At 44.3% G+C, this 12,363-nt stretch overlaps 1 protein-coding gene across 1 annotated transcript; it reads left to right on the forward strand.

The window, feature by feature from the left end:
- The first annotated feature begins 110 nt into the window (after nucleotides 1-110).
- On the forward strand, nucleotides 111-6,314 carry AHSA1 (activator of HSP90 ATPase activity 1). The gene is made up of 9 exons (XM_062495222.1): nucleotides 111-253; nucleotides 595-785; nucleotides 969-1,051; nucleotides 1,725-1,842; nucleotides 3,465-3,553; nucleotides 3,896-4,030; nucleotides 4,794-4,895; nucleotides 5,440-5,491; nucleotides 5,913-6,314. Exons 1-9 carry the CDS (start codon nucleotides 174-176, stop codon nucleotides 6,083-6,085), a joined length of 1,023 nt encoding a protein of 340 aa, XP_062351206.1. The 5' UTR covers nucleotides 111-173; the 3' UTR covers nucleotides 6,086-6,314.
- Nucleotides 6,315-12,363: the final 6,049 nt, after the last annotated feature.

A 12,363-nucleotide genomic window follows, 5' to 3' on the forward strand; every position in this document is an offset into this window, starting at 1 on the left:
GCTGCCTGCGGCGTGGCGGAACCAATTAGCTGGGCGGAACCAATTAACCGGCGTTGCGCCGCGCGGGGGGGGCGTGCCGGATAGGGCCCGCGCCGGGCGGAAGGCGGGAGGCGGCGCGGCGGTTCTAGCAGCTTCCACGGGCGCTCGGAGCGGAGGCGGCAATCCCGGTCCCGATGGCCAAGTGGGGGGAGGGAGACCCACGCTGGATCGTGGAGCAGCGGGCGGACGCCACCAACGTCAACAACTGGCACTGGTGAGCGGGGCGGCTGCTCTCAGCCTTTCCGGGAGGCCCCGGGGCGGAGGGGGCTGCGCGGCCGGAGTCGCAGGCAGAGGGGCCGCCTCCCGTCCCCTCCTCGGGGGCTGGTGCTGAGACGCAGCTATCCGGGCTAATCCTGCGGGGCTGCGTGCGTGTATAAGGGGGTGCTCAAGCCGAGGTGTGCCGGGGGAATGCGTGAAGGTAGCCTGAGGAATAAATCTCTGTGTGTTTGTGGTGAAGCGGAGTAGGGAGGCAAGACTGGGGAGCACTGGATACCCCCGTTATGCATTCCTAGGATGACCTGTCCCAGATTTTCACCCCTCTCGGTTTTCCTGCAGGACGGAGAGGGATGCCTCCAACTGGTCCACGGAGCGGCTGAAAGCTCTCCTCCTGCCTGTCAGGGTGGAGGGTGAGGAAGGGGCGTGTGAGGTGACAGAAGTGAGTAAACTGGATGGAGAGGCCTCCATTAACAACCGCAAGGGGAAACTTATCTTCTTCTACGAGTGGGCTATCAAGCTAGCATGGACTGGTGAGTAAGGTGCACCCCTCCTGTTGCAAGGTCAGATGTATGTATAATATCAAGGGTAAGGATACTTACCTCAGTTGGGAAATAATAATAAAAGGAAGTACTGTATTTTGATGCAATGCAAGTTTGCTTTGACAACGACCAGAGTAAAAAAGGTTGATCTGAACCATATAATTGTAATTGCAGGAACCTCAAAGACAGGAGTGAAGTACAAAGGTTATGTGGAGATTCCTAATCTCTCAGATGAAAATGACATTGATGAAGTTGAGGTGAGTACAGCTGGATTTTTGGAGTATTCTAACAGGAATACTCACAGCATTAATATTTCCTTCCCTAGTACCTTTGAACGTTTGCATAGAATTTTTTACTGCTAGGGACTGCTTAAGTCAATAGAATCAAAGAATATTTTTGGCCTGGATGAGATCTTTAAAGGTCATCTCCTACCAACTTCTCAGCCATAAGTAGGGACATCTGTCACTAGATTAGGTTACTCAGAGCTCCATCCAACCTGGCCTTGAACACCTCCAGGGATGGAGCATCCACGGATTCTCTGGGCAACCTGTTCCTGTGCCACACCACCCTTAGAGTAAAGAATTAGAATAAAGAATTTCCTTCTAATTTTTATTCTAAATCTTTCCTCTTTCAACTGAAAACCGTTGCCTTTCATTCTGTCAGTGTACTCCCTGATAGAGAGTTGCTCCCCTATCAGGTTGTATCTTTACCAAATTAATTCCTGTCTTCTAGATGCAAAGGGCTCTGTAGCACAAGAAAGTACTTAGGCATATACATACTGTGCTGTGGGTTGAGGGAGATGAAGTGAAAGGTGAATAAAACTGCAGGGCTGCTTATGAAAATTTAGCCAAAGTCTGTCATGTTGAATTGAGTAGTAAGAGGTCTGTGCACATTTGTCCTTGTTAATCAGTGCTTGTCTTTGTTGTTTAGATCCTTGTCAGCCTTGCTAAAGATGAGCCTGACACTAACTTGAAGACCCTGATGAAGCAAGAGGGTGCAAAGAAAATTAGAGATGCAATAAAAACTTATATCAGCACTCTTAAAACAGGTATGTAACTGGAAGGGACAAGTGTTATGAGAACCCATATAGACTAATTCTAAAGAAGGGATGGGGTAAAGAGAGGAGTTGCTCACTCTGTCTCAACAGAAAGGTTTCAGAACAATAACAGTAACTTTGAGAATAAGCATTTCTGGCTCTAGACAGTTCAGCAAAGCCCAGAAAGATTGGTTTTGGTGATAATGCATTAATAAACAGTATTTTTGAATTTATGTTTTAAAAGTGATAATGCCCTTCATCGCCTGAAGCTGTAGAGAAAATGAAAGCCAGTAAAATGTGTAGGTTATCCAGTGGCATAGTCACTGCCTGTGGCACAATCTGGCCTTCACTTTGCTTACTCTCTTGGAAGGTGATATCTTCTCCAGGTTTTTTGGGTGTGGTTTTTTTTTTTCCCCTTGTTGCCACACTGATAAAGACATGTAGTGTTACTTGGGTTTTAGAATAACTGATGTCTGGAATTGCTCTGCAGATTTTATTGATGTCTTGTAATGAGTTGTCTCAGCATCTGGATGAAATTTAATTTTTTAAAGTTAAATCTGAGTCCAGCAGTTGGAGTTAAATTAATGTACTTTTGCTGAGTTTGGCTTTCCTCTCAAATACAGGCTGGGAATGCTACAGTTGCTTTTTGTATCCATTTACCTATATTACACTACATGTTCTAGGTATGCTGGGCACAAACCACCACTGCTGTTTTTCCAGGATCAAATTTCTGTTCTCTTTGGTTTTTTTCGGGTACTGTAGTGTTAAGGCTGGGAGATGCAGTCACCCAGTGAAAGATAAGAATGCTTGTCCAAAAAAATCTCTATGATCTTGTGGGTTGCAATAAATGAGAATAAGTGGGATCAAAGTATTGCAGGATACAGGTTTATGCATATATGATAAAATTCTGCTTTCTAGTGGAATTTTGCTATTCTGAACAGATGAAGAAGAAGAAAAAGGAGCAAAATGTTGTATAATTGGTAAAAGCAGAAGTCACTGAGCTGGAGAGAAAGTAAATGTAATTCTGAACAAGGCTGAAGGTTCTGATGGAGTTACAAAAGTGTTAGTACTGCTGGACAGGGCACTGGCAAGGCTTGCCTGGCTTTCCATGTGTAGTCCTGGCATCTGGTGTTGATAAAGATAAATCAAAGAGGGAGTTAGAAGTTACTGTTGTTTACTGCAGTAATTCAAGAAATGAAGAGCCACTGTGAAAAGAAATGGAAAAGCTTGGTTTGGTGTGTCTAGGCCAACAAGGCAAAAGTTTTTGAGGTGTAATTGCAATTTATATTAGAGAGTGAGTGAGGAAAAAACTTATGTAAGTCTAAGGCTAACCAACATTAATGTGAGAACAGTGTGTGGAAGATGTGATGTCTAGGCTGCGAAGAAGAGGTAAGTTCCTAATTGTTTCTATAGGCAGGTTCTGACAGTGCCTTTGGTAGAGAGTAATGAGGGAAAGAATTAATTGTTTATAAAAAGAGATCTGTTTACATTTTCTAAAAACTGTTTCAAGTCATGGTTGCTAGCAAGAGCAAGGGGGAAACCAAGAAGCCCTTTCTGGTTGTGTATTTCAAAGTATAGTCAAAAGGTTTACTTGATCTTTTATTGGTTTCATGGGCACATTCCTGTCTTTCCAGAATTCACCCAGGGCATGATTTTGCCCACAGTGAATGGTGAACATATGGAAACAGCACCTCAGGTGGCTCCTAAAGCAGAAGACCGCAAGGTAAACAAAACTGCAAACGTGCTTTGGGATCAGTGAAGAAAGGTATGCTGTTTTAGACTGTGGGATTTACAGGAGCAACCTGTGTTGTGTATAGGATATATTCATTCAGGGACTGACGATCTGCAGAATAGGTGTGACTGTCTCCACTGACAGCACATGATGTTTCTTCCAAGCAAAGTGGTAAATCTGCTTTTTGCATTTAAGCATGGTTGTATGTAATTGCATCTTTACCAAGAGCCTTTTTTTTCTCCTTGGATATGTGAACCATTCGTTCATTTTGGTTTTGGGGTTTTTTTTTGGTGAAAAGAAGTGTCTATGTGTTTGTTTTCCCTGTTTTGTTAGACGGCTGCCAAGAGCAGTACTGCCGCATCGCAGCCCAAATCCATAGGAGTCAAGATCCCAACCTGTAAGATCAGTTTGAAGGATACCTTCCTGACATCTCCTGAGGAGCTCTACCGGGTATTTGTTACTCAGGAGGTAATGCCTGGCGTGTTCTCAAGAGTTGTTCTTTGCACATAGGAGGCTCTTCCTAATAAGCTTTTCAAAAAGTTCTGTAGGACACTCACAATCCATGGGAATGGAATAAGAAAGCTGTTCTGCAGAGTAGTTGCTTGAAAGATTGTGTGTGCATCTTTTTACACAGCTGACCTGAGGAGATTCATGCCAACCAGAAGCAAGTTCCAGATAGTGGTCAGCCCCTATGTGTAGGTGTATGCTTTACTGCATGTGGCTAGATCCCTTGGGATTTACAGTTGTGTCCTTCTGGTTTTTGCTTTTTCCTTTTAAGGTTGGGTGGTATCAAAAGCGTGCTTTGGGAACAGCTTCCACTTTTCTGCATGCTATTATGTAGTTTAGGATGAGATAGCAGCATTGTATCATTATTTAAACATGGTCTTAGTCTTGTTCTTCCTATTTTCATAAAAATGAAAAATGCAAAGAATATTTTTTCTTAGAACTAGGTTTCATTAAGAAATCAACAAACTAAATCACCGTGTGACTCAGAACACTGCATAGCACTAGAAAGCTGCAGGTTCTTTTCCTTGGGCAGGTGAAATGTTGCTGTAGTGACTGAAAACTTGCTGTTCTGGCCAGGGCATGGGGTTTGTCTTTTGCTGAAGACCTTACACTATTGACTTACCTCTTCTTCCAGAACTTTTGTATCTGGGTGAGAGGCATGAGGCAACAAGTTTGCAGGAAGATAATGTGAAGTAATACAGGTCTGCTCCTGAATTCTTTTCAGATGGTCCAAGCTTTCACCCACGCACAAGCCACCTTGGAGGCTGATAAAGGAGGCAAGTTTCAGTTGCTGGATGGCAGTGTCACAGGAGAGTTTGTTGACTTAGTAAGTACTAACCAGTTCCAGTGCCTTTTGCTCAGAGGCAGCACTGTTACCAGGCTCTAACTTGTTATCAGTTCTGTTTACAATGCTTCTGTTAGCTAACTGTGGGGTTCTACCTGGTGCCCAGTAGTTATCTATAATTTCTGTGGCTGCTGAAGCTTCCTAGTAGTATGGATTAATGCATGGCACTTCAGTCTGGGGAGAAAATGTGGCTTCCAGTCATAGATCTCCCCTGTCTTGGTGTGGTTTTACTTACCAGGGGTTGGAGGAGTGTTAAAGATGATAACTGACCCTTTGTCTCTTTGTGTCAGTTGTCGCTTAAGTCTTCTGGACAGGGACTCTGTCTCAGAATTTGGGGCTGTACTATTGCATACCTTTCTAGAAGGGGATTGGAAAGAAAAGGACACTTAAAATCTCTTTCCCTCTGTGTGTGTGTTTCTCAAGGGATCTCTAAGGCTTCATTCATATCAACACAATTCTAGGTGTTTTCTATTAGACCGCAGGATTTACCAAAAATTACTACTTAGTCTTTTTCTCCCTTTTCAAGGTTCCTGAGAAGCAACTTGTTATGAAATGGAGATTTAAATCTTGGCCAGCTGGTAAGTAGTCCACAAATGGACTTGTCTATCTTTGAAGGATAGCAGCCCTGTTTGCCACACTTCATTGTGGCTCGTGATTGGGGAGCACACGATGTTGTGGGAGCTGCTCCAGTGTTATCCCAGCTTTCTATCCCACCTTATCATGGCAGCATCTTCAGCCACTATGTAGGGCAATGACCAGGTAGGAAGGATGAAGTAGCTGCTTGTGCAGCTGTAGCTGCAGCTGCTTTAAACCGCAGGAAGAGGGAGCCCTCTCCTAGCTGTGTTTCTAGGGAAGGCCTACAGCTGCCCTCAGTAAACCCTCTGGGAAGGCCTTGGAAGAATCTTAAATGGTGCCCTGTAAAAGGAGGGTCAGAGCAGCCTCTGGGGGCTATATGCACTGCACTACACACTGCTGACAGATTTGCTTTGGTTCCTCTAGGGCACTTTGCAACCATTACCTTGAACTTCAATGACAAAGGTGGTGAAACAGAGGTGTGCTTGGAAGGCAAGGGCATTCCTGCCAGTGAGGAAGAAAGAACAAAGCAAGGCTGGCAGCGCTACTACTTCGAGGGTATTAAACAGACATTTGGTTACGGTGCCCGCTTGTTTTAATACCGGTTGCTGGGAGGCTCTTCCTGAAGACTTGGCCACATGGACTGATAAATTTCTTGCCGGTTCCTTTCTAATCTTGGCCCTGCCGCTGAGTAAAGTGGGATGACAGGTGATGAAGAAGGCCATGGAGCAGCACCACTTTCAGTCCCTCACTGCTTTGTGCATGTCTTGTGCTGCAGGGGATTCTCTTACATGTACATACTTCTATTGCTAAATAAACCTAACTTAAAAAAAAAACACTGTGGAATTTGTGTCCTCAAATTGACTTGAGTTCAAAGGGTTGGGCAATAGGCTGAGGGAAAGATCTGTCTGGAAAAACACTGATCAATGAGGATTGCTGATGCTAGTGTGATTTACTCCTCACTTCTGGGGGAGTAGAGAGCATGAGCTTGATGCAGTTTTTAGTCTGAGCAGCTGCTCATTTTCCCTTTGCTTTTGATCTGCTGGTAGTAAATGCTTCAAACCCTTCCCATTTTTGAAGGGATCTGTGATCCTGTTCAAGCTGTTCCTCTTCTTTGCATATCCCCTTCAACACAGTCATTTCTTAAACTTCTGCTGGTCTGCTCTACAAGAAAGAGAATCATACAAACAAGTGCTTAGGGAAACTCCCAGCTGCACAATGGTTCTAGAAGGCTGTGGGCCCCAGTGCCAGCTACCTCCCAGAGCTTCAGACCAAAGCAAACTGGTTTTTTTTTCAGACATCCCATCTCTATTTAGAGTCTACAGAGTGCAGTACTTTTTGCTCATCCATTGCTTTAACTGGTGAGGGAGGAAAAAAGCTTGTTCTAATACATTAGTTCCTGGAGCTGTCTTCAAATACAATAAAATTGCTTATAGGAGGGGTAAAAATCTGACTGATCAGAAGTGTCAATCTGCTTAACCTCAAGGATGCCAGAAGTGTTTGGTTGTCTTTTTGAGGCATGAGCTTTTCTTGTATAGCTTATTTTCTCCTAGTGTTTCCTGCAGAGCTCCTTTAGTAAGCTAGAAGAGAGTAATGTTACTGGGTGAAATTTACTGGTCTGGAGATTTGTCTTGGGTTTTTTTTTTTCCCCATTTTTAAAAATCTGAATTGTTGTAACTGTTTCCTTCAACAGAAGAGACAGGAAAAAAACTTCAGTGCCTATTTAAAAAAGACCCTGAGTGTAGTTGTTGGTGTCTCCTTTTAAATTATGAAGAGCATTTTTATGCCTGTTCTCACTACTCCGAAGTGCTGAAGTATGAAAAAATCATGATAAAAGTGGGCAGCCTAGAACTAAATTCTGTAATGTGTCCTCATCCCTGAACTGACCTGTGAGAGCAGATGAAGTTGTACAAAGAGGCAGCTGTAAATATGGCAGAGCTTCCCTGTGCCATGCAGTGTTGTCTTCCTTGAAGCACTGTCTGGATGGAAAAATGGATGCAGGTACTTTGCCAGGATTTTGTGCACAGCTCAACTACTGTATTAAGCCAGTAGGCTGCAGGGGGTGGGTAACATGATGGAGCCACACTGATCTCACTGTACAGCCTGTATGCTTGGTTTTCTGTTTGGGAAATCCTGGACAGAAAGATAGGGAGCCTTAAACAGCAGGGCTAACAAGTGAATTCACAGTCAAATATTTGGTAAATTAAAAGCAAAATTATTAAAAGCCTGAAAAAAAAATGAGCTTGTTCTAAGTCAGCTTGAGACAAACATGGCAGCTGCATTGTGATCTCTTTGCTGTGCTTTGGCAACTATGCCATGGTAGTAGTGCTCTCCTGTTGCAGGCTCTGCTGGCACAGCTGGCCCAGGGCAGCGGAAGGCAGGCCCTGCTAATCACCTGCTGCTGGAAGGTTAGGAAGAGGTACAGAAAGGCAATTGAAGTGGAATTTTAATTGCCTTCCTTTCATCACAAGCAGGGTTTACTTCAGGCATCCTACTGCTACTCTAATAGGGCATGCTTTGGCCTTGGCCAGCAACCCACATGCATGAGGCTCATGGACTCATGGCTTTGCTTGGAGGCCATTTGAGGGCTCTTCCAGCAACACTGACTACCCTGAGTTATGCTGGTGCTTCCCCAGCAGGCTCCCTGCCCCACAGGCTGGAAATCACCATCCCCACAGCAGCAGAACAGGCGCTGTAATGTAGCCATGCCTTGGCTGCTGTTCACACGTGGACCTCTTGGACTAACCTGGCAGTGAAGGAAAGCTTGTGCTAAAAGGCCAGGCTGTGCACTCAGGCAGAGTGTGCCAGGCTGTGCCAGCTCTAACAGGGCACAGCAATGGTAATTAAGGCCTTACACCTCTTAAGATGTTTACTTGGTGAAGGAGATCTGAGCCTTAAGTCATGCTAGAGAAGGTTGCTGCACTACATCTGCCTGTTGCCAGCAGACACACATTCCTTCAGCTACAGCTGACCTCTGGTGCAGCTACACGGTGCTAATGAGAAACCCCACACCTCTGCTTTGCCTGGAAGTCTTGGAAGACAGTCACAGTTTAGTAGTCCTTCAGCTATCTGGGGAAGGGAGATACGTGTAAAATTAGGGAGAAAAGCAAGGTTCAGTACGCTCTTGGCCTGAAGGCTCTATAAGAATCTGACATAGAGTAAGAGGGAAAGTCGTGTAAATTAAGGAAAACAAAGGTTATAAAACCAGAAAAATAAGTGAATTTTACCCAGTGATGAAAGTCAGAGGTGGATCCTCACTGACTATGCCATTATGAGGCACTTGGAGATGGGTAAGGAGCAACCATCAAACAATAAACCAAAAGGGGTCTTTGAACCTTTTTAAAACTGTAGTCAATGCCTTCTGTAAGTTTTATTAGTAAATAAGGAAAGGCCTAATAAAGCTGCAATGAATCCAGTACATTTTGGTATAGAAAATAATATACTTGATAATTTAAAAGTAAAGAATACATTGCCACTGATGCTATAAAAGACAAGGACACAAGTTTAGTGTCAAAAATTGTCTTGACCAAGTGGAAAAGTCAGGTCAGCAGCAGGACTACAGCTGAAAATCTGCATCATGTTGGGGTTTGTTTTTTTTTCTAGTCTTCTGCTCCAGAGGTGTGCCACCAGCACAGAAGACTAATGTGGCCACGCAGTGGTGTGTGTCCCTTCACAGGCCAGAACAGTGGTGTCTGAAAGGCTTGTTTCTTCTCTAGAACTACAATTTGAACTCAAGATCTACAGGCCACAGCCACATCTTGCTCTTTCCTAGGTTAATACCAGGCTTTGCAGTTCAGGCTCTGCACAGGCTTTGGCTAAACTCTCCTGGCATTATCATTCTGTTTCTCCTTCCAGAGGAGATCCTTCTGGGCCCCGCATTTTGTGTGCTTTCAAAGAGGCGGATTCTTGGAGCTGGAGCCCTGAAAAAGATCAGACGGGTAATGGGATCTCTGTTGCTACATGTTGTAAACATGTTCCTACATAATCTCATGTTCATCCTGAGAGATGGGCTTTACTCACCCCACCTGTGCCCCAGCAAAATCTGGGCACAGCTCCTTCTGTGTACAGAAAACACCACTGCACTCCACATGCCAGGGGACTGGTCCAGCTCAGCTCCAGTCCAGGCTGGCAGAATAAGACAACTCAACAGCAGCTAGTCAAATTTTGTGTTCAAAGCAGCAGGCAAAAGTGCAGCTTAAGACCGCCACAGACTCTATGATTTCAGGTGACATCTCCAGGTCTTCAGCACTTGCAGAATTAGGGCAGGAATTCTTCCTGCTTCCATCCTCTGGCAGTGGGATTTCTATATCCCAGGAGTTTCACAGCAGGGTTCATCATCCAACACAGCAAGGACCTTGTTGCAGAGGATAAAAGCACATTAGGCATGTTATATACATAGCAGTAACTGCTGACTACCCCACCAGGGAAAGAGTGATTTTCTCTGAGCAGAGGGGAGCTCAGCCTGCTCTCCCTGGCTTGGGCTCCATGCAACACAGTTTTTGATGTTGCAGAAGGCCAGTAGGAAGCCACTAGCATCCTTCACTGAGAGGAGTCACCTGCTGCCCCCAGGCAGGGGCCAGGAATGGTGCCAGGCAGCTGTGAAGCAGAGTCCCATGCCAGAGGAGCAGATAACCCTTGATAGATGTGCAGCCAGCACAAAGCAAAAGGAGCAAGAGAGGAGGGGAAACAGCTGGAAACAGCAAGAGCTTGGAAGTGTTCATTATTTATGCGCTAAATTAACAGCAACAAAAAGTCGTGATCCTTTGCAAATCCTCCTGCTGTAATTAGCTGTTGGCTCTGGAGGTGGTTTGCCAAACCAGTTTTTCAGCTGGGATGATGCTGGGGCTTTTTCCCCTCTGCTTCCATGCTTAATAATCCTGCTTGAAATGGTGTGCTGGACCATCAGCCAGTATCCAGCTCTGACCAGGTTGACCATGGAATAAAACCTAAGGTCATGGCTGGGGCACAGGCAGTGCATTTCCTCCTCAGCACTGACCCTGAGGGTCTTCTTGTAAGGAGGCTTCCTTCCCTGTAAGCAGAACTTCACATATCCCATGGGCTCCAGATAGTCTTTCTTACCTGTGATTTTTGCAGCCAGACAATTTCAAATGCAAATGTTCAGGGTAGGAAGCAAAGCCATCAGGGCCCCCCACCTGGGCCTGGGAACCCAAGACATACAGCATTAAACATATCATCCCTCTCAACCCAAATAAATAGCAACACATGCTTCAGTCACAACTGAATGACATCGGCATGACATATACATATATAAAGTGCTTTATTGCAGCATCAGATTAAAGAATTCTTCTCTGTGAAATTCTGTAGGAATAAAAGACATTATATATATATTATATATATAAAAAAACCAATAAACTTAAGGAGTGAAAGCTTAGAGATTCATAACTTAAATAGCAGTGGGCTGGACAGAATCTATGACAGGATATAAAAATAAAGCCTTGCTTAATGTCTACTTTTCTCATGGTGCTCTGCAATGCCTCACAGTGTGTAAGGTGCTTGTATGAGGAACAATGATGCTTGTTTCTCATGCTCCAGTTTGTGCCTGTATTGTCCAAACCACAGAGGCAGCAAAGCAGAACAGCTACTTGGCTCTCAACTAGTTTTTGTGGGGGTGTCAGGGAACGGGGGAGTATCAATGCAAGAAATTATTTTACTTGCCCTTGTACAGGAACTTCAGTTATTACAGAAATCACAAGGTTTTTTTTTCTGGGGTTAGACTGGTTGACATAGCCAGTGTAAAGAGGATGGTCAAAATCGTGGGTAACACTGATACTGTAAAGAGCACTTCCTCAGAGAGCAGCCAGTCTAACAAACAAATTGGTTGAGCTTTGGCAAGTCTTCTTCAAGAAAGACTGTTTGTAGAAGTCCTACTTCCATATGTGGGTCCAATACTGAACACCAGGCATGTTCAACAGGAGGTTGCTTTAAAGAAGTCTGCCCTGATGGTAAATAAACTCCACTGAGAATTTGATGATGTTAATGATGGCATATGGTATGGGAGCAGAAATATGCTCTGCTGAATGACTGCAGTTTACAAACTCATCCTTCCATGGCTTCAGATGCTCAATTTGTTTGCTTCCATGTCTCTTGCTGAGCCTCCCTGGCTCCCAGAACCAGGGGAGCCACCAGATCACTGTCACCCTCTCTTGACCACCTCTATATGACCTACCTCTTTGCCAGAAACTAGTGAGTGATTTGGGCTAGAGAACATGTAGTGATGATAAAAATGTTCCAAGGTCTAGGTCTCCATCCATGCTTATTTGGTTCTCTTCTTTCTCACCATTTACAGAACACTGGTCATCTCAGACTGCATGTCTGTTGGGAAATGGGTGATGTCTGCCTGTATTTTGATAGAACCCATATCCAGAGTCTAGGGATACACGGGTGTAATAATAGTTGAGTAAGAATAATTCAGTGAAAACTTCATTAATACTTTTGTTTTACCAGCTATGAAGTCTTAGGTATGGGTGACCAAAGATGCAATATTATATCAGTAACCAAGGCAAATGGTTCAACATATGCTCAACAGATACAAAGATGCCCCCAGAAAGACTCCCCAGAGAATTTTCAGACCAAGGATATTCACTGAAGCTGAAGAAAGTTCCTGTAAGAAGAATAGACAGCACAGGATGGTCAACTAAAGACCTCTGCAACCAGTGTTTTGGTTCAACAGTGCCCTGCAGAAGTACGCAGAGTAGCTAGCAGCTTTGCATGAAACCTCTAGTGTAGAAATGACTCAATTCTTCTTTATCTGTGCTTGACTTTTATTTCCCCTGATGCATAAATTTTTTTAAATAAAAGCTATAAATTTTCTGCCAGTTCAGCAACTGAATGTCCATGGACAAAGGTTCTCAGCCTA

Source organism: Cinclus cinclus, chromosome 6, assembly GCF_963662255.1.
Source record: "Cinclus cinclus chromosome 6, bCinCin1.1, whole genome shotgun sequence".
Lineage (NCBI taxonomy): Eukaryota > Metazoa > Chordata > Aves > Passeriformes > Cinclidae > Cinclus > Cinclus cinclus.

Bases quoted from the DNA above. Each gene is read 5' to 3' on its own strand.
- AHSA1 (XM_062495222.1), top strand. From the start codon at position 174: ATGGCCAAGTGGGGGGAGGGAGACCCACGCTGGATCGTGGAGCAGCGG. The intron at 254-594 runs GTGAGCGGGGCG...GTTTTCCTGCAG, and splicing joins AACGTCAACAACTGGCACTG to GACGGAGAGGGATGCCTCCA. The intron at 4,031-4,793 runs GTAATGCCTGGC...AATTCTTTTCAG, and splicing joins GGGTATTTGTTACTCAGGAG to ATGGTCCAAGCTTTCACCCA.